The following is a 20,756-nucleotide window of genomic DNA, read 5'->3' as shown; positions in this document are numbered from 1 at the left end:
AACTATAATAAAACGTATCTCTTAGCAAAATGCAAGCACTCGATACCCGATGAAGCCGGTCAATTTGACTTAATGGCCCTGTGGTTAGAGTAGCGCGGCAAAATAAAGTTTATCTGAAAAGAAAGAAAGAAAGATGGAGGAAAATGTCTGACAGGTATAGCCTGGTTGTCCTATTAGAGCAACCACGCTAGCTAAGACTCAGATATGACATCACACAACAAAGGGCTCACTTGAACACACGCAAGGCAGGTATGACATCATGTTATATCATATAACATTGCTATGACGTCGATACCGGTTGTTAGTACCTTTAGGCCATAAGAGACCCTCAACCTCCTGGTTGAACAGCTCTGGTGGTTTGATGCAGTGTTCAGAAAACGTATAACGACAAGGATAAGAATCTATAATGGAGGGTTCTATTTCAAACGTGGAGATCTGCGATTTTGCCTACAAGGGGCAGTTTGACCAAGTAAAGCAATGCATATTAATAGATGAAACACTTGCCTTCAAAACAGACCAGGACCACAGAACCGCTCTCCATTGGGCCTGTTCGGCTGGACACACTGACATAGTGCAGCTTCTCCTGGAAGTGGGTGTTGAAGTGAATCTGCAAGATGATGCCTCTTGGACTCCTCTTCACATTGCAACATCTGCAGGCAGAGAGGACATAGTGAGATCTCTGGTAACCAAAGGCGCTCTGTTGAACTCTGTAAATCAGACTGGCTGCACCCCTCTGCATTATGCAGCTTCTAAAGACAGATATGAGATAGCGCTGCTGCTGTTGGAGAATGGAGCAGACCCTAATGTCATGGACAAGTTGCAGTCTACTCCATTACACAGAGCCTCGGCCATGGGCAACTACCGGCTCATTCAGCTGCTTCTCAAACACAGTGCCGCCACCAACACCCAGGACACACAAGGGAATACGCCACTCCACCTGGCATGCGATGAGGAACGTGTGGAGGCAGCCAAGTTGCTGGTTGAACATGGAGCCAGTATCTATATTGAAAACAAAGAGGAGAAGACTCCTCTCCAGATAGCCAAAGGCGCTCTGGGTACCATCCTTCGTAGGATTGCAGAGAGATGAGAACGTTCCTACTACAGCCACAGTCAACTGCATCTTCAGGGATCATTATAATTGTTAGTACAGAGAGGTAAAAGAGATCGAGAGCTGGCAACTTCCTGTTGGAACCAGAAACCACCAGAATTGAATTTCTCTAAGCAATGTCCTGCGAGTGTGATTCTCTCTTATATCTATTAATTCACAGAACATCTGTGTGTGTGTGTCTCCCAGGAAAGTAGACAAAGGCCACAATATAGAAGAAGCAATAGAACAATAGAACTAGAGTTTTTTTTTTTTTATCAAATTCAAAGAAAAGTGGGTGAGAACAGAGGGTACAGTATGGGAATGGGGGAGAGAGTCGTCAAGTTTAACTAGAAGGGTGCAATTCTGGGCATCAGGGATCTCCATATATGGGCATAAAAGGGACAAGGACAGCCATATATGGAACGTGACATGAGGCGTGACTGGCTGACATTATTCGGAGGTTTTCATACTGCGACCTGACAGTTGCAATCAGTCAAGGTTGCCGACAGCCGAGTAAAAGTTTAGACCAGGAGGAGAAGGGAGTCAAGATGGCGAACGTTACCAGATGTTCTCTGAGTCTAGTGAGAAGACTGTTGTCACAACAGTACAGACGTAGATATTTCAGAGCTCAGACGTTTAGGAACAACAAACCAGTCCTGAGTCGTTCCTTCCTGCCTCCTGTCTGTACAGCTAGACTGATACATAGTACCTACAGGAGTCATGGCCCCATCCTTCAGTTCATGTTGTCTGACATCGGCGAGGGAATCACGGAGGTGACAGTCAAAGAGTGGTATGTTAAAGAGGGGGACAAGGTGTCTCAGTTTGACAATATATGTGAGGTCCAGAGTGACAAGGCCTCGGTGACCATAACCAGCCGCTATGACGGAGTGATCCGTAAAGTGCACTACGATGTGGACGCCACCGCTCGGGTGGGAAGACCCCTAGTGGACATCGAGACCGAGTCTAGTCCAGAGTCTCTCCAGAAAGAGGATGTGGTGGAGACCCCGCCCATGTCACATGACCAACACACCCATCAGCAGATCAAAGGTCACAAGACTCAGGCCACGCCCACTGTGAGGCGCCTCGCCATGGAGAACAACATCAAACTCAGTGAGGTGGTGGGAACAGGAAGAGACCGTCGTGTTCTCAAAGAGGACATCCTCAACTTCCTGGCCTTCCGGGAGATCCAGACTCCGCCCCTGGCCCACCGGCCCAAGGAGAAGGCTCCGCACACCAGCGCTCCTCAGCAGGCCACGCCTCACAGACCCACACCCGTCTTCACAGGGAAAGATGTCACTGAACCCCTGAAAGGGTTCCATAAAGCCATGGTGAAGAGCATGACAGCAGCTCTGAAGATCCCTCACTTTGGTTACTGTGACGAGGTGGACCTGAGCCGCCTGGTGGCTCTGAGATCTAAACTCCAACCTGTGACTGAAGCCAGAGGAGTCAAACTGAGCTACATGCCTTTCTTTATCAAGGCTGCGTCACTGGGTCTGCTGCACTTCCCCGTTCTCAACGCGTCGTTAGATGAAGACTGTCAGAACATCACATACAAGGCGTCTCATAACATAGGTCTAGCCATGGACACCTCTCAGGGTCTGGTGGTTCCCAATGTTAAAAACGTACAGCTGCTCAGTGTGATGGACATCGCTGTGGAGCTCAACCGTTTGCACAAGCTGGGCTCTAGCGGAGCCCTGGGAACCTCTGACCTCGCAGGTGGCACCTTCACCCTGTCTAACATCGGATCTATTGGCGGAACTTACGCCAAGCCAGTCATATTGCCTCCTGAGGTGGCCATCGGTGCTCTGGGAAAGATCCAGATTCTCCCCAGGTTCGATTCCCGGGGGGAAGTGGTCAGAGCTCACATCATGAATGTCAGCTGGTCAGCTGACCACCGCGTCATCGATGGAGCCACCATGTGTCGCTTCTCCAACATGTGGAAGGATTACCTGGAGAACCCTTCTGTCATGGGGTTGGACCTCAATCCTAACATGTACCCCCAATACCCCATACCCACCTATGCCCAGGAGCGTCACAAGGGGCGGAAAAGTGGGACTGAGTTACTAGGGCCCAAGGTGGAGGGGCCTTAATTATTTTATAAATATACTTTAGCTATTGAAAAAGTAGATCTGCTATTTTTGTCGCGTGCAAATCTTTGAATATATGTATATTGTAAGCAAACAATTGTAACTCAAATTTAGCTTCTGGGTTACTAACTAAATATTTTGAGATGGGGGTCTGTGGCCAAATACATATCATTTTGGGGGTCCTTCACATGAAAAGGTTTGAGCAGCACTGGCACCGACAAAGAAACATAGGTTTCTCAAAAAACCTTCGAAGGATTTAGAAGACATTTATAGAATCGGGTCAAAATTATTCAAAGACTTGGCACTTGGCACTGGGTGAAAAAATGGGTTACAAAATCGTGGGATAAAAATTATAGAAAAAAATAATAATATTCAAAGACTTGAACAAATTCTCACGATTTTTCAAAAATAGCAAATCTACAAGCTCGCAGCGTGACACTCACTGTGAGCTTGTATATCTGCTATTTTTCAATAGTACAAAATAATGCGCCTTGTGTTTCACCACGCTTCTCAGCTGTTATAAAATACCAGGTAGAGGTAACCACATGCCTCTTGTGGCTTATTGCTTCAATCTATACCAGTAAGATGCCCTAAGGGCGAGAAGGCACACATGGGCGCGACGTGCACATGGGCGCGTGCACGCATCCGCCTGGGTGACAGCAGACTGCTGGGCGAGCGCTGGCGCTTTGGCATGGGATCAACTTTGACCATGAAAATGCACAGACCTGGTTGGTTGTTTAAGTTGGACAAAATGTGTCCATATTTTCCCAAATATGGAGATGACTGACATCTGACATCAGAGCATGACATGAGGCATGACTCACGCACGCACACACAGATTCTGCAGGTCTTCATAGTAAATGTGACCTACAGTACGGTCGAAATTACTGAGTTTTGTGCATTTTTATGAATAGTTAAATATTTCTAAGAATGCAAACTCAACTAGACCACAAGGCTGTTGACTTGTATTCAACGATGCACCAAGATCTTACACTTACAGGAATATTATTTAAGCTGAACTGAAATATTCCTCTATTCTAGAGCTCAAATGAAGTAACAGTAAAATCAGCCCAGGAACAGGGACTGAAAACAACCTTGATTCTCATAGTACTGACCGTAGTTCATGGTTGTTACACTAGATGGAGCTAAGGGCATTGTGAAAGCACTGAGACTGTTAGTGAGTAAAAGTGAAAGATGAACTCAATTGTGTGACTGCAAGTTAAGCACTGTAAATATTAAGTAATTAAAACCATGACGGGTGATCACAAAGTGCTCCACAAGGTTACATTTTTAAAGGTCGTAACAAGGCCTAGCCTTGACCTTGCTTCTGAATTCTGGCTCTGGCCACCTTCTTAACATATATAGATGCATAGCAGAAGTGTAAGATCTATAAGCTCACAACACATTGCATTAAGCTTGTAGATCTTACATTTCTGTCCCCAGTAGGATGGAGGTGACTGAGGAGAAAGGAAAAATAAGATTAGTGAGCCTGGCTTATATTGTCTCATTGAGCCTATATACAGTATAAATAAAAATAATTGTACATTTATGGTTGAATACTTGGGTGAATGCAGCAATCAATTTGATCATTTGATTTGTACAGAACCACAGACAATTTGTAGAAACATGATGAAGTTAGTTTTATACTATATTCCCAAAGCTATGAACTATTGGGCAGATCACGAACCACACTGTAAAATCCTTTGTTCATTTAACCATTTCAAGATGGCTTTATCTTGTACTAGGTATAGCCTACACTTTTCCCTCCTTTACGCCAAATCTCTTTCACCGAAAATAGTTGATCTACAATCTCACAGTGTGTCGTGATCTGCTATTTTTTCGGTATTTGGTTACATTTGTACTCAAGAATCTACTCTTGACACTTATTCTGAGTTGCAGTTGGGTAAATTAACAATGAGCACTTTACTCTGCAGCAAACAACTCTACAAGGTTCCTATCACTGTACCAGGGTTTATGTTTGCAGGGTCAATATCTATCCATTAGATGGTGCTGTAACTACATGTACTAGACTGTCAGTTCACAATGAAACTATAATGATAACAGATGGACAGAGAATCAATGTACACTGTGAAGACCAAATTTCACTTGGGGGTTCAAGACATTTACAAATTCCATTAACAATTGTAGGATATGCACATCCTCAGAGTCATAGACATAGCCTGATTTCAGACTCTGCGCTGAGCTTGAGTCTGACATTGTCCCATTGACAAGAGATTTCAAAGGGGAGGGGATTTGAAATTCCCAATCACAACAGATCTGGTGGGAGGGGTTGTCCTGTTTTGACCATCTGTTTGCTTGTGTCCATTTATGCCCATATATGGAGATATCTGTCTGTCTGTGTCCATGTTATGCCCATATTTGGAGATCTCTGTATCTGTCTGTCTGTAGTCCCTTTTATGCCCATACATAGAGATCTCTTCCCTTCGGGCGGCCAAGTGTCTAGTCGGGTGCCAGCCTACTCGGGAACAATGTAAATAGGGAACGAATGCCCCACCCTTTAATGCAAACCCCATTATACCTGTTGTCATAGGACCCGTTTTGACCATCTGTTTGCCTGTGTCCATTTATGCCCATATATGGAGATATCATGCCCATATATGGAGATATCTGTCTGTCTGCGTCCATTTTATGCCCATATATGGAGATCTCTATCTGTCTGTCTGTGTCCCTTTTATGCCCATATATGAAGATCTCTGCCCTTCGGGTGGCCAATTGTCTAGTCGGGGACTGGCCTACTCGGGAATGATGTAAATAGGGAATGAATGACCCACCCTTTAACGCAAACCTCATTTACTGTATCTGTTTGCATGTGTCCATTTATGCCCGTATATATAGAGATATAGGCAATACCTATCATACCCGTTGTTCGGTTATTGCCTAGCGGACATCAGCGCATACGGAGAATCCGAACCTTTCGCGCCGGTTCCGGAAAATCGCATATTGGGTCGGGTCGAGGCCGGGCACTGCACTCCCTGGTGCGGTGGGGAACGTGCGCGCCGAATTTGAAGCCGGTGGGACGAACGGTTCTCGAGATACGGAGATTACATACATACATACATATTACTCACAGAGATGTTTTGTTGACTCATGTGGCGTATGTGATGTCAGAGCCTTTTATGAAGTGATGTCATAATGAGTCAGCGCTTGTGCTGGTTTCCTCAGAAACAGCCTGATGTCAACAATCATCTCCACATACGGAGATTCCGAACGTTTCGCGCCGGTTGTGGAAAACCGCGCATCGGGTCGGGTCGAGACCCGGCACTGCACTCCGCGGCGGGGAACGCACGTGCCAAATCTGAAGCCGGTGGGACGAACGGTTTACTGTCAATATTCCAGGATGACCTCCCACTTGGGTAATGACGCCCCCTGGCGATCATTCAGAGAAACTACTTCAGCTCCCGTACTAACGTAGGTAGGAAGGGCCTGTCACTCAAACCGGAGTGACCCGCCTCCAGGCTATATAAGCCCCCGGAGGCGGAAGTAACATCCTCTTTTCACTCTCTGCGATATCACATTCAGATAAGTTGAAACTCAGCCTTTGTATTTTATTCTTCGCGCATTAGCCTAAAGCGGTGGCATTGGAGTCGCCCACCGGCGAGTGTAGAATTATACCCGTACTTAAGAATAATTATTCTTGTCCCGTCCTAAACCGACGGTTTTCTTTTCTATAACAAAGAAGTTTACCGCTTGTTCAGGCTTCTGCCCGAACCAAGCGTGGCCTAGCTTTAGCCGTTAGCTTGTTAGCTCGTCAGCTTCCTTTGTTAACGTTAGCTACAATGCTTCGCTATGAACCCTCTTGCTTTCTGCCGAGGGAATGTATGTTTGTTCTGCTGTTAGCTTGTTAAGGCCTCTGCCTGAACCAAGCGTGGCCTAGCATTAGCCGTTAGCTCGTTGCTCGACAGCTTCCTTGTTAACGTTAGCTACTTGTTTCGCTATGGTCCCTCTTGCCTTTCTGCCGAGGGAATGTATGTTTCTGCCTGAACCAAGTTTGGCCTAGCTTTAGCCGTTAGCTCGTTGCTCGACAGCTTCCTTGTTAACGTTAACTACACTGCTTCGCTATGGTACATCGGTTCCACCTGGCTAGGGCAGGCCTCGGAGCCTGCGCTCCACCAGGAGGGCTTAACGCTCTGGATCCTACAGCCCAGGCTGTCCGCCCCAGGCGGCCCGCACCGATAGTCAAGGTGCGGCGCTGCCGTCCGGGGCACCGCTTGTTCAGCAGCGCGCCTTGGTCAAGATGGCGCCAAGCGACGTGAGACACCGCCTGCCGTGCAGCCGACCGCAGCTAGCTCCACTGTCACTGGAGCTGGCGGGTCTGGCGGAGTTACCGCGAGGAAGGTGACTAAGAAGTCTAACAGTATCCCTCCGGTGACCATTTCTCCTACGGGCGCGGTGCCTAAAGAGTAGCGTTGCGATGTGACCGTCGGGGACGTCCCCTTCGACGTGAACTTTAACAAAGCAGTCCGATCCTTCAGGCGAGAATCGGACCTGAGCTCCAGTCAGAGCTAGGGTTCGTACTCAGGATACTCTGAGGACGAGAAGGAGGAGGACATGGCGGAGGAGGATGGCTCTCGCCCTGTCTTTACAGTGAAAGGTAAGGCCCCTGCGGCGCCAGCACTTCAACTGCCCCTCCACCCGCCAGTCAGGCGGGTGGAGCGGGTGGAGCGATGGCAGAGGACGTTGGTTTTCTGCAACGGAGATGTTGGATTCACTAAAGCGCTACAATCCTCATGGAAGTTACACAAGCACAATCTTTTCTGGGTTCTGTCAGACCCCAGTATAGAGTGTTGGGCACGACGTTTATTTTCTGTACCCCGCGTCGGGGAAATGAAAATGAGAATGTCAATGTATATGCCTCCTGTGTCCCAGATAGATCTGTTGAAAGAACAAAGTCTGTTTCTGTCCAACTCTATTGCACTAGCACAGATGACTCCATCTTGCATGACTCCTGTAAAAGTGTTGAAAGTCCTGTCAGGACTTTTAATCAATCAGGGGTTTTATCAGCAACCAGTATTGTTAATGTCAAACATTTATATGGTTCCTCTTACACGCGAGGGGAATATCCCTCGCGTGAACAGTGCAATGAATTTAACGATGAGTCACTAATTCTGTCGGCCTACTATGAGCCCTCGTCACGGGACAAGCATGAAGGCCATAGCGCAGGTATTAAACGTAAAAGTTCCTCCCCTGTCAGGGGAGAATGCTTTAGTTGCGGACATTGTAGAGGGGGATTGTGTTGGGGCAGGGGTCCGTGGTGTCACCCGGTTCCCTTCCCCCCAACCGAGGACGTTTATTTTCCCCGCGTCGGGGAAATAAAAATGAGAATGTCAATGAATATGCCTCTTGTGTCCCAGATAAATCTGTTGAAAGAACAAAGTCTGTTTCTGTCCAACTCTATTGCGCAGACGACTCCATCTTGCATGCCTCCTGTAAAATTGATGTAGTCCTGTCAGGACTCCTTTGTCAATCACAGGTTTTTTGTCAGCAACCAGTAATGTTATGTCAAACATTTAGATGGTTCCCTTTACACGCGAGGAGAATATCCCTCGCGTGGTTAATGCAATGAATTAACAATGAGTCACAAAATTCTGCCGGCCTACTAATGAGCCCTCGTCAAGGGTCAAACATAAAGGCCTTAGGACAGGGGCTAAGATAAATGCATGCCTCCTGTAGTATTGATGAAGTCCTGTCAGGACTCGTTAATCAATCACAGGTTTTTATCAGCAACCAGTAATGTTAATGTCAAACAATTATGTGGTTCCTCATGCGCGCGAGTGGAATATCCCTCGCGTCGACAATATGACTCCTTTATGCATGCCTCCTGTAAGAATGATGGAGTCCCGTCAGGACTCCTTAATCAATCACAGGTTTTTTATCAGCAACCAGTAATGTTAACGTCAAACAATTATGTGGTTCCTCATGCGCGCGAGGTGGTTTTTCCCTCGCGTGAGCGATGCTATGAATTTAACTTTGAGTCAGAAATTCTGTCGGCCTACTATGAGCCCGGGTCAAGGGACAAGCATAAAGGCCTTAGAGCAGGTATTAAACGTAAAAGTTCCTCTCCTGTCAGGGGAGAATGCTTTAGTTGTGGGCGAGTCTGTTTATCAGTCGAATCGCCTTGTTCTTCCTGTCTCTCTATCGAGCGAAGTGCGAACGCTTCCGGTGACACCGGATACGGATTCGCTCGCTCCCCGCTTCCGGTCCCGCCGCAAATAGCTCCGCTAGTCAAGCGGTACAACCAGAAGGTGTTTCCGCCATGCGGCCTATTGAACCCTTGCGCTCCGCATCCGGTCGTTCCGGATACGGATACGCAGGTCTCCCGCTTCCGGTCCAGTCGCCAAATAGCTCCGCCGTCACGGAAGCACAGTGGTGGGGTTTCTCTCTCAAAACACGCTAGCACGCTGCGCGTGCCAGTGGAGGTTGTGCGTAAAAGTTCCTCTCCTGTCAGGGGAGAATGCTTTAGTTGTGGGCGAGTCTGTTTATCAGTCGAATCGCTTTGCTCCTCCTGTTGCTCTATCGAGCGAAAACCGAACGCTTCCGGTTTCACCGGATACGGATTCGCTAGCTCCCCGCTTCCGGTCCGGCCGCAAAAAGCTCCGCTAGTCAAGCGGTACAATCAGAAGGTGTTCCCGCCTTGCGGCCTATTGAACCCCTGCGCTCCGCATCCGGGTGTTCCGGATACGGATACGCAGGTTCCCCACTTCCGGTCCGGCCGCCAAAAAAGCTCCGCCGTCACGGAAGCACAGTGGTGGGGTTTCTCTCGCTCAAAACACGCTAGCACGCTGCGCGCGCCAGTGGAAGTTATGCAACCCGAGCCATTGGGTATTTCGAACGATAACCAGGGGTTACAGGTTACAGTTCGCAGACATACCCCCGCTTTCGAGCAGGGTTATTCATACCAGGGCGCGTGGTTTAAAAGCAAATCTTTTGAGAGAAGAGATCAGCTCCTTGCTAAGCAAGGGTGCTATAGTGGAGCTGGACAGGACCCAATCCCGCATGGGATTTTGGAGCCGTTATTTCCTGGTGCCCAAAAGGGGGGGGGGCTACGTCCCATCCTGGACCTAAAGGCACTAAACGTGTACCTGAAGAAATACGTTTTCAGGATGCTAACTGTACCCACCTTGTTACGGTCGGTCAGGCAAGGGGATTTCCACTGTTCAGTGGATCTGAAGGATGCTTATCAGCACGTCCAGATTTATCCCCCACACAGGAAATTCCTACGGTTCGCCTTCAAGGGTCGCCTGTACGAGTATACAGTACTCCCTTTCGGTCTGTCACTGAGCCCGAGGGTTTTCGTGAAAGTGACCGAAGCAGCCATCGCCCCGCTGAGACAGCAGGGCGTCAGGTTGGCGACGTACTTCGACGATTGGATGATTTCAGCGAGCTCCGCCCACGAAGTGGCGCGTCACACACAAGTGGTTTTGGCTCACCTGAAGGCCTTAGGTTTCATAGTCAACCACGGCAAGAGCATGCTGACTCCAGCAAGTCGTCTTACATTCATTGGGGTCCTTCTGGACTCATCCGACATGTCGGCCCGTCTCTCAGAGGAGAGGGTGGACAGGTTTCGGGAATGTCTCGACTCCTTTTCAAGTGGGCCAGGAGGTCACTTACAGGAGTTGCATGGTACTGACGGGAATGATGGCTTCCGCAGTACATCTGTTGCGTTTGGGCAGGTTTCTTATGAGACCTTTTCAAAGATGGATGTTATCCCTCGGGATCCCGCCCTCCTTGAAGTACAAGAAGGTTACGGTTTCCCCTTCCTGCGCGATCGCCCTGTCTCCGTGGCTGGTGGAGGGGTTCCTCACCAGCGGAGTCTCGATTGGCGAGGTGGTTTCCCGCAAGTCGATCACGACAGACGCCAGTCTTAGTGGATGGGGAGCCACTTTCGAGGGGCGCACAGCGCAGGGGCTTTGGCCTCTGGAGATGAGGGGTCGTCACATCAACTATTTGGAGTTGATGGCTATACTCCTGGCGCTCAAGCATTTCGAGCCTTGGATTTTGCATTGTCACGTCCTGGTCAGGACAGACAATACGACGGCCATGTTTTATGTCAACAAACAGGGGGGCCTGTCGTCGTTGCCACTGGACCGTCTGGCTCGAGAATTGACGGTTTGGTGCTTGTCGCGCCTCAAGTCGATCAGGGCCTTACACGTCCCAGGTCTCCTCAACAGCGGAGCAGATCTCCTGTCCAGGGGAGGTTCTCGCTACGAGGATTGGTCTCTCCACCCCAGGGTGGCGAGCCAGATTTTTCGCAAGTTCGGTCAGCCAGTGGCGGACCTGTTTGCGTCAGCGGAGAATACGAAGTGTCCGTTGTTCTTCGCGGTGAAGGGCAGTCCTCCCTTGGGGTTGGACGCCTTAGCGCACACGTGGCCGAGAGGTCTACTGTACGCGTTTCCCCCCTTCGACTTAATCCGACCCACTCTGGAGAGAGTCAGGAGGTTCGGTCTGGAGATGCTCCTGGTGGCTCCCTACAAGGGCACGTGGAGATCGGCGATCGCCCCTCTCCTTTGCGAACCGGGTTGGCAGCTGCCTCAGTGCAGGGATCTGTTGAGTCAGGCCAGGGGGGAGATCTTCCACCAAGACCTGCAGGTCCTAGACCTGTGGGTTTGGCACGTGAAAGGTTAAACCTGCTGGCAGCTGGTTTTTCTTCTGAAGTGGTTGCTACCATTCAGAGTGCTAAGGCGCCTTCTACGAGGGCGTCTTATGATGGAAGGTGGAATGCCTTTGAGGACTGGTGTGAGTCGCGTGTTCCACCGGTGGTGGCCCATGTGGAGTCAGCCCAGGAAATTCTGGAATTTATGCAGGACCGCTTGAGAAGTGGTCTTGCATTTTCTACCCTTAGGGGGTATTTGGCGGCTATTAATGCCTGTCACCTGGGGGTGGCGGGCAAGGCACCTTCTAAAGTCCCGGAGGTCATCAAGTTCATGCAAGGAGTTGAACGTTTGAGGCCGGTGACTAGGTCTTTGTTCCCAGTTTGGGATCTGCAGGTGGTTCTAGGGGGCCTATGTCGGGCTCCCTTTGAGCCGCTTGTAGGGATGCCTTTGAAACTTTTGAGTTTCAAGACGGCTCTTTTGCTGGCTTTGGCCACGGCTAAAAGAGTTGGTGACCTGCAAGCTCTCTCGGTGTCTGCGGAGTGCATGCAGTTTATGAACAATGATCTCAAGGTGTTGCTCAAGCCTCATCTTAAGTTTGTTCCTAAGAACATGGTGGTTCCTAAGGAGCCTGTTGTTCTTCTGGCTTTTAATCCTCCTCCGTTTGTCTCGGTGGAGGATGAACGGCTGAATTGCCTTTGTCCTGTCAGGGCATTGAAGGCCTACTGTGACAGGACTGCTGGTTCTAGAGCTTCTTCTCAGCTCTTCGTGGAAATGGGCAATGTTCTTGTCAGAAAGCCGGTGTCTAGACCCACTCTTTCGAGGTGGATTGTGGATGCTATTAGGCTGGATTACTCTAGTGCGGGTGTGGAAGTGCCGGCGGCACTTAAAGCCCATAGCACTAGAGGTGTGGCTACTTCGTGGGCACTGGCAAAGGGAGTCTCCGTTCAGGAGATTTGTGTTTCGGCGAATTGGTCTTCGCCTTCTACCTTTGCAGCCTACTATCACCTGGATATCGAATCCTCTTCGCTAGCGCATTCGGTTCTGGGTGCAGTTGCCTCCTCTACGTCATAGAGGAGTCGGTTCTTCCCCTCCCACAGGTGGGCATGTAGCCACCTGGGGTATTTTGGGGAGGACCCTGTGTTTTCCTTATATAGTGTGTCTTACTTATAAGGCGGACTTGTCCTTTTCATTTAGTTGAATGAGGCGGACTTCGGTCTATCAGGGTCTCTCCTTATTTTCTCATGCCTTCACACCCAGGTCCGGTGGGCCTGGGACCTTCTGGGTGATGGGTCACGCCCGTTTGGGCTGTGCTCACCCGTATGAGGGGTGTGTGGGGGTATGAGAGTAGGTTGTGGCTTAGAGGGGAGTTTAAGAATCCCAAGTGGGAGGTCATCCTGGAATATTGACAGTAAACGGTAGGTTCCGTACGGAACCATTGTTTACTTAGATATGGAAGGATGACCTCCCACGTAATGCCCCTCTGTTTCACTGAATGTGGCAGTGAGTGGTGTTAAGAGGATGTTACTTCCGCCTCCGGGGGCTTATATAGCCTGGAGGCGGGTCACTCCGGTTTGAGTGACAGGCCCTTCCTACCTACGTTAGTACGGGAGCTGAAGTAGTTTCTCTGAATGATCGCCAGGGGGCGTCATTACCCAAGTGGGAGGTCATCCTTCCATATCTAAGTAAACAATGGTTCCGTACGGAACCTACCGTTCTCGAGATACACGGATTACATACACACACACACGCAGCGACTTCTCGTATTTATTGTAAGATGATTATGCAGTTTCAGTGAGCTGCTTAACAATGAATGCAAAAGCATCAGAAATGTGTGTCAATCAATGTATGTCAAGTATCAATGGTTTAAACATTCTCATCCAAGCGATCTAGTAATTCTAAACTAATCTTGGCTACATGTGGCATTGATTGAGCACAACCAAACCAGCCTGAATTGCCTGGAGCAGCTACATTGTAGCGTTTAAAACAAGAGAATATTACATTTCCTGTAAATCCCCAGTGAAAATCAAATTAGCTTTCCTGCACAAAACCACAACACATATATAACCATATGCCCTTTATATCGCCATCCAAAATGCCCATAACCAAACACGGAGAAAGATTTACTTACAAAAAAATTCCCTTCCAATTAACTACTGTATTTGACATGATGGTCTCAAATTTAGGCTATGTTGGAGGCCAACCGTAAGATGTCAAATCACTTTTTCTGAAACAAAATGCTTTTTTCTTTTACCAGAATCTGCAATTCAACTGATATAGTGATGAAATATGACATACCCGACCCATCTGCCATTTATTCTGCCCTATTTCAATTATGAATTATATCAAACATATCATTTTCCAAATGTCTGTCTGTCTGTCTGTCTGTCTGTCTGTCTGTCTGTCTGTCTGTCTGTCTGTCTGTCTGTCTGTCTGTCTGTCACAGCGTTTCTCCTCAGTGGCTGAAGCAATTGATCTGAAATCGCATCACCATTAGCATATGAACACACCTAACATAACTGTGAAGCCCGTTTGTCACTTTCACAAATCGTATGCTTTATATTAGCATTTTTATGGTGTATCTACTAACTATTCTGCATCTAGCATGAGGCAACATGTTTAACCAGCTCTGTGTGTGTGTGTGTGTGTGTGTGTGTGTGTGTGTGTGTGTGTGTGTGTGCGCGCGCGTGCGTGCGGGGGGGGTGGAATGGGGGGGGGGGGGGGTGTCTGGCCCTGTTACAGATGTTGTCCAAAAATCATGCAGATCGGTACACAGTATCTCTGTAGCCATTAAACGAAACGGGTATTTCTTACATTGATGCTCCGACATATTATCATGTAAGCACCAGTTAAAGTTACTTTCCATCCCTCATATGGGTTGTGCACAGTGCACACCCCATAACCCACACACTGCACACCATTTCAGAGCTCATATCTTTGAACGGGTAAGGGCTAGTTAGTATATAACACATGAACAAATTGAATATACTAGTAAGACGCCTCAGGGTGACAAGCGACCTCGTCCTTTATCTGGCCAGTGATGTATATCGGACCAGTTACCCATATATGGAGACCCCTGGTACCCATGAGATCCATGTACTGTATATGGAGATATGCTGTGAGAGCCCAAACATGCTTACTCAGTTATTTGTTATGTGAAAGTCCTATGATGTCTGTGACATCTGACATCATACCCTTTTATGCCCATACATGGAGATCCCTGTCTGTAGAACCAGCCACACAGATATGGGCTGTCTTGGCCATCTGTGTTGGCCATACTGTATATGGATTCTGTTAGTGTGGTATGTGGCCTCCATATGTGGGCATTACCATATAAAGTCCTGTTAGATATGGGATTGATATTGATGACATCAGGGAACTCCATATATGGGCATAAAAAGGATTATTTTTGTGTGACATCACAGTGAAGCCAGATCGTGATGTCAGAGCGGCAAATCCATTCTGTTAGAGAGGGGTCCCCTGACATTACAGTGATGTCAGAGCATGATGTCAGAGCGACAAACCCATAGACCATAAACGCCCGGACGGACGCCTACGGACAAGCTGTGAAGGTCCTGATAGTAAACTGCGACCTGCTGTCGCAATAAGACAGAATGCAATTTGTTTCATAGATCACCTTGTGTAATTGTGTTGAACCTGCCACACCTATTTTGGACATATCATACCCATAGCTAAAATCTTTCAAATAAATTTCAAAATATTTAAAAATAGAAATGTTCAAAATGGTAACCAGAACGCTCGCCCCACAACAAACTCACCCCATTTTTTCACAGACCGCTCGCCCCCAAAGCGGTTCTTGTATTCTTGTATTGGTTAGGAATACGTTTAGGGTTAGGCATAGTTTTACTGAGGTTAGGAATACATGGTGGCACTGGCAACCACTACGAGGTCACCCAAATAGACCCGGAGCGAGTGTGTTTTTGGGCGAATCTTCAGCCATTTCACATTCTTCACACTTTTATCACTTGTAGCTGAAACTCATGTAAAAAGCAAGAACAATGATTGACCGTGTGGTTAACAATGCATGCCAAGGCAGCTTATTGAATGGTTGATGTATTACCTCCATAAATGGGAGTGGGCTTGTTTGTTTTACAGGTATGTCATGTGGTACCTAATTCATATGTACATACAAAACACATGTATGGAATAATGAGGTCACGTTATACTGTACAGTACTATATCTTAAGTGATCCAACGCAGGACAATATGGCACACAGTAGCGGAGCTACAAAAGCTTTGGTGGATGTTGTCAATGTCATCACATTTATAATTTATATTTTGAAATGCGTCACATTGAAAATCTGTTATTTTCAGTGAGCAACACGGTTGTATGACAAAACTTGAATTCCCCCCTAAAAATATTATTTTTCTATCGATTACTCACCCCATGGAGACATGAATTCATGTATATTTGTTTGTTTTAGTCGCATTCCTAAGCAAATAATTCGATGACCAGCAGTAGTGTTTCCCTATGGAGACACAAAGAGTCTCCTCAAATTATTGGCTTAGAAATGTGACAAAAACTAAAAAGTAGTCTCCATGATGGGGTGAGTATAACCTGACTCCGCCAGATGGTGGCGTATTGTGTTGCTCATACGGCCTCCATCTGGAACCGCTCAGGACCAACCGCTGAATAAGGCTATCCCTTTTTGAGCGGTGGTCACACCGTCTCCATAGCGTGGCCGTGTGTGTATCCGTCTATGTATGTGGGTGGGTGGGTCCGTATGTAGCCTAAGTACCCCTGGTGACCAGAGAGGTGCTGTTGAGTCTAGTCTGCCCTGAGCATCAACTGCAATACCAGTGGTGGCCTGAGTGACATGGATGGATGGATGGCTCTCTCTCTCACACGCAAGCAAGCACCCCCCCCCCCCCCCCCCCCCCATCTATATATATTTTTTTATTATTATTATTTTTTTTTATTTTTTTTTTATCTTTTTTATTATAATTATTATTATTATTATATATTTGTTTTGCTGTTGCGCAGCCTCCACGACCACCGCTCAGTTCACACAGGTGTGATTTTTTCAAGCTATTTGGCAGGAGATTGGATGGGACCGTCTGTCTATCACAGTCTGGTGCTAACTCCAACCACTCATACTGACATGTCTGCATGATGAATAATAGCTGCGCCGACAGGAAAGTAAACACTAAACGCAAGCCTCTTTTTTCAAACGCATTTCATGTTGCGGTCCCCTGATGGGGATTGAGACGGGGCACGGGGGACGTGACATGAATTGCGTTTGAAAAAAGAGGCTCGCAGCAGCTCGTGGTAGAGACTAAGATGAATAGTGAAAGAACTACAGTGCAACTGCAACAGGCGCTTCTTGATCGTGTCACACCCAGTCTCGCTCAGATCCCGCCCGTAGCTGCCGCTGATTGGTTGGAACCGGGTGCCTGTTCGGTGTAGCACCAATCTCTGAGCGTTACCAGATGGAGGCTGTATGAGGAACTCAATACGCCACCATCTGGCGGAGTCAGTTAGGTCATTTTGGGAATGAACTTTCCCTTTAAGAACTTTTTCAAAGGTTAAAAAATAGCTGATCTAACAAGATCATCACGTGGCACATCGCGACGCATGGAGAGCTTAATGATCGACTATTTGTTTTACGTTTTCACCTATAATGACATTCCCAAAATAGTGTCGTCGTCCCCCCCCCCCCCCCAAACAAAAACACTTCACAGGGACATATGTGTGTGAAATGAAAAATATGGTTGTCTCTTTATTGCCACTTCACATCCTGCATTCTTGATATTTGAGAGCATTCTTGTCTATGTTGTGAAAGTCTGTGATCTGGAACTGGAACACAGCACACATGTTTTTGTTTGCACTTGGATCAAGTGTTTATGCCATTCTTTTAGAAAAGGGAGGTCAATTAAAAAAATACGAAAAACAGCTCAGCAGCTGTGCATGAAATTGGTCGCAATGATAAATAGGCTACTGATTCTTATCCTTTCATTGCAGCTTTGCATGCCATTTTCATTGACTAATTAATGAACATAAAGATGGTCAGCTGCCTCATTGTATTGCTTTTGCTTACTATAAATGCTAGAATTAGCATTGTATACATTCCTCCATCTATAGAGGAATCCACAGAGCACTGCCACGTAGTTGCGGTTTCGCGGTGCGAATCAGAGCCGCTTGGCACCACAGTTATGATTGCCGCTCTGTGGATTTGTCTACGCATGTACCTTCTGTACCACCAGTAAAGGTGCCTCCACACCGAAAATAGACTCCCTAATCGGGAGATAAGCGACCATCAGGTCGGCAACCTCATGGTGGCGCTAGAAGAGGGGCATGTGAGGAATCAGGGGCGGAGGTTGTGGTTTGCCAGCCAAGGAGTGTGTGTGCAAAGTTTGGCATGGATAGGGGTCACATCACACAAAAGTGTGATGTGACGTGGCGAACAGACTGACTGACGGAGGGACTGACTGACTGACTGACTGACTGACAGACAGCCGGTGGAGGTTTTCATAGTAACTTGCGACCTGACGGTCGCAACAAGCTGATAACGTGGCGGGTTTGTAAGTCTTGACGCGTCACTCAGCATGTACAGGTTTTGGAACACAACATTGACCGAGTTATTGCATGGGTGAAATAGGCTCTCTCCCTCCCCCTCTCCCTCTCTCAAACTGATCGAGGTCTCTCTCTCTCTCCTTCCCTCCCCCTCCTGCTCCTTCCTTTCCTCCCTTTCTCTATCTCTTTACCCCTGTCTCGCACTGATCGAGCTCTGGTCTGTCGTCACACACAACAGAAACTTTGGCCTATAGCAGCGATTTGAGCTGGCGTTAACTGTTGCCCTAACAACGCAGATTTGCGCTGACATGTCAGACATGTCCTCTGGTCCAGGCCATATATGGGCATATCTTATTTGCACTGACGATGGGCTAGTCCATAATGTGTGTATCTGTGTGACGCCGCCACAGACAGACACATACAGTATACACAATGTTTAACTTATAGAGTAGATGTCTAATATGTCCAATATAAATAATGTACATAAACTGTACCAATATATATACATTTATAAGTGGTCTGTGCAATAGAGTCTCACCATAAGTGTCCAATAGCCTACTATTCACATTTGTCTGATGCAGTACTCAGCATAATTATTCCTATATTTATTCAGTACTTATATGTTTACCTTTTATATATAATATAATATAATATAATATAATATAAATATAATATAATATAATATAATATAATATAATATAATATAATATATAATTAAAATATGTTGAGCAATGCACCAAGTCAAATTCCTTTTATGTAAACATACCTGGCCAATAAACAGATTCCAAATGTAATTATTGTATATCTTTTCTTCATAAGATATCATAAACCAAATACCACCCAGATAATCCCACCTGTTTACCTCTTAGGTTTTGTATGGGTCTATATTTGCACTCTCAGGAGCATCTGTAACAAAGGGTCAGTTTTTGCACTCTGTGAGTTAGATCCACACTCAGGCTTTTTCGGTGCATAATCCTATAGCATGTCAGTGAGTCACACCTGTGTGCGATAAGGGATATCCTCACACACTATGAGGAACAATAGTTATACATGCAACTCTTTTGATGACATGGCAGCTTTACTGATCGTCAGTCAAAGAAGTGAAACTGATAAATAAGGTCTTTGTTAGGCATGCACGTGCAGGGCTGGGGCCTGTACTCTGTGGAGGGTGGAGAGGCCAGCATGCCCAGGTTATCAACAAGGTTATCACTGAGACTGCTGTATGTAAACATATGGAAATTACCCATTTCCTCACCGTAGCTCTCAGTCTGTTGGTTCAGCAGAGCGCTTCCCATTGATGTTTTCTTAGCAGATTACAGTGACTTCTGTTTTCTGGGGACTCTACTTCCAGCCTTCCTATACTCCATTAGTTTTACCAGTGCTTCTCAAGGTGAGGTCTGGGGACCCCCAGGGGTACTTGAGGGGGGGGGGGGGGGGGGTCCCCAGCAAAATGAGTCAATATAGCATCAGTTTAACAACTTTAACTCTATAAACCTATAGCTATTAGACTGTAACTGTGAGCTTGTAGATATTGTAGCTATTTTCAAATATATATTCTTGAAAAAGAAAATATATTGGGAATATTTTTGAAACAAATCTTATAGGTGTCCCTAGCTGGCACAAAGTATTTTCAGATGGGGTCCGCAGCCAAATCCATATTAATTTAGGGGTCCTTATATGAAAAGGTTTGAGAACCATTGAGGTAACAGGAGAATACTGTTTATCGCTGCATACTTACACAGTACCATCTGCTTTTCAAGGAAAGCTGCTGTTCCTTCACTCTGTTGTTGAAAAACAATAATAATGTTGTGCAGTGTTCCCTGTGGACCTCTAGAGTTCGCTTTTCTATCAAAACAACATTTCTTTTCAGTTATTCTCAGTAAGTGTGTATGTGTGTGTGCGCATGCGCATGTGCGTGCGCGTGCAAAATATTTGCAACAACATACAAGACAAGGCTTGTCTGGCTCTTTGTTGTGGACACATCAATGCAATGCTCTCGTCATAAATCCCCAGACTGGGACTGGGATAAGCTCCTGCTGTACACTCAGCCTGTGTTAAGTATAGCCTTACACCGTGTCCCAGACTCAAACAAGCTCCAATGACAGAGCAGAGGCTTGGTGTGGTTGGGGTGAGGTAAAGCAAAGGTGTGAGGTAGATGCAGTTTGCAGCTACATGAACAAAACCATGCATGAGTTTCATTCAAGGCTGCTTATATAAGGTTCATCTGATAGACATAGACAATGTAGCATAGGCCTACTGTTTCCCATTTTATGGGTCGCTAGTAAACATCAACTTTTTTGTTTCCTACATTTAAAATATAATATATATATATATATTTATATATATATATATATTTAAAAGTATTAAATAAAAAAATATAATAATTTCCATAAAAAAAGTTTAAGAAGTACTTGTGTAGAGCTTGTAGATCTGCTATT

General features: G+C 46.7%; 2 protein-coding genes across 2 annotated transcripts in view; both read left to right on the top strand.

The window, feature by feature from the left end:
* Positions 1-406: 406 nt before the first annotated feature.
* On the top strand, positions 407-1,087 carry LOC308297321 (uncharacterized protein; the record flags this gene model as incomplete). Its single annotated transcript, XM_080740734.1, has 1 exon — positions 407-1,087. The coding sequence occupies one exon, from the start codon at positions 407-409 to the stop codon at positions 1,085-1,087; it is 681 nt and encodes a 226-aa protein (XP_080596860.1).
* A 548-nt stretch (positions 1,088-1,635) lies between these two features.
* The window catches only part of LOC308297320 (lipoamide acyltransferase component of branched-chain alpha-keto acid dehydrogenase complex, mitochondrial-like), a gene marked incomplete at both ends in the record, with an annotated part of 31,236 nt that continues 12,115 nt past the window's right edge, over positions 1,636-20,756 (top strand). The window contains one exon of the mRNA XM_080740733.1: positions 1,636-3,136. Within this exon, the coding sequence (XP_080596859.1) occupies positions 1,636-3,136 (1,501 nt within the window). The remainder of the gene's footprint in view (positions 3,137-20,756) is intronic.

Source organism: Nannobrachium achirus (assembly GCF_963921795.1).
Source record: "Nannobrachium achirus genome assembly, chromosome: 13".
Lineage (NCBI taxonomy): Eukaryota > Metazoa > Chordata > Actinopteri > Myctophiformes > Myctophidae > Nannobrachium > Nannobrachium achirus.
This window is presented reverse-complemented; position numbering and strand designations above follow the sequence as displayed.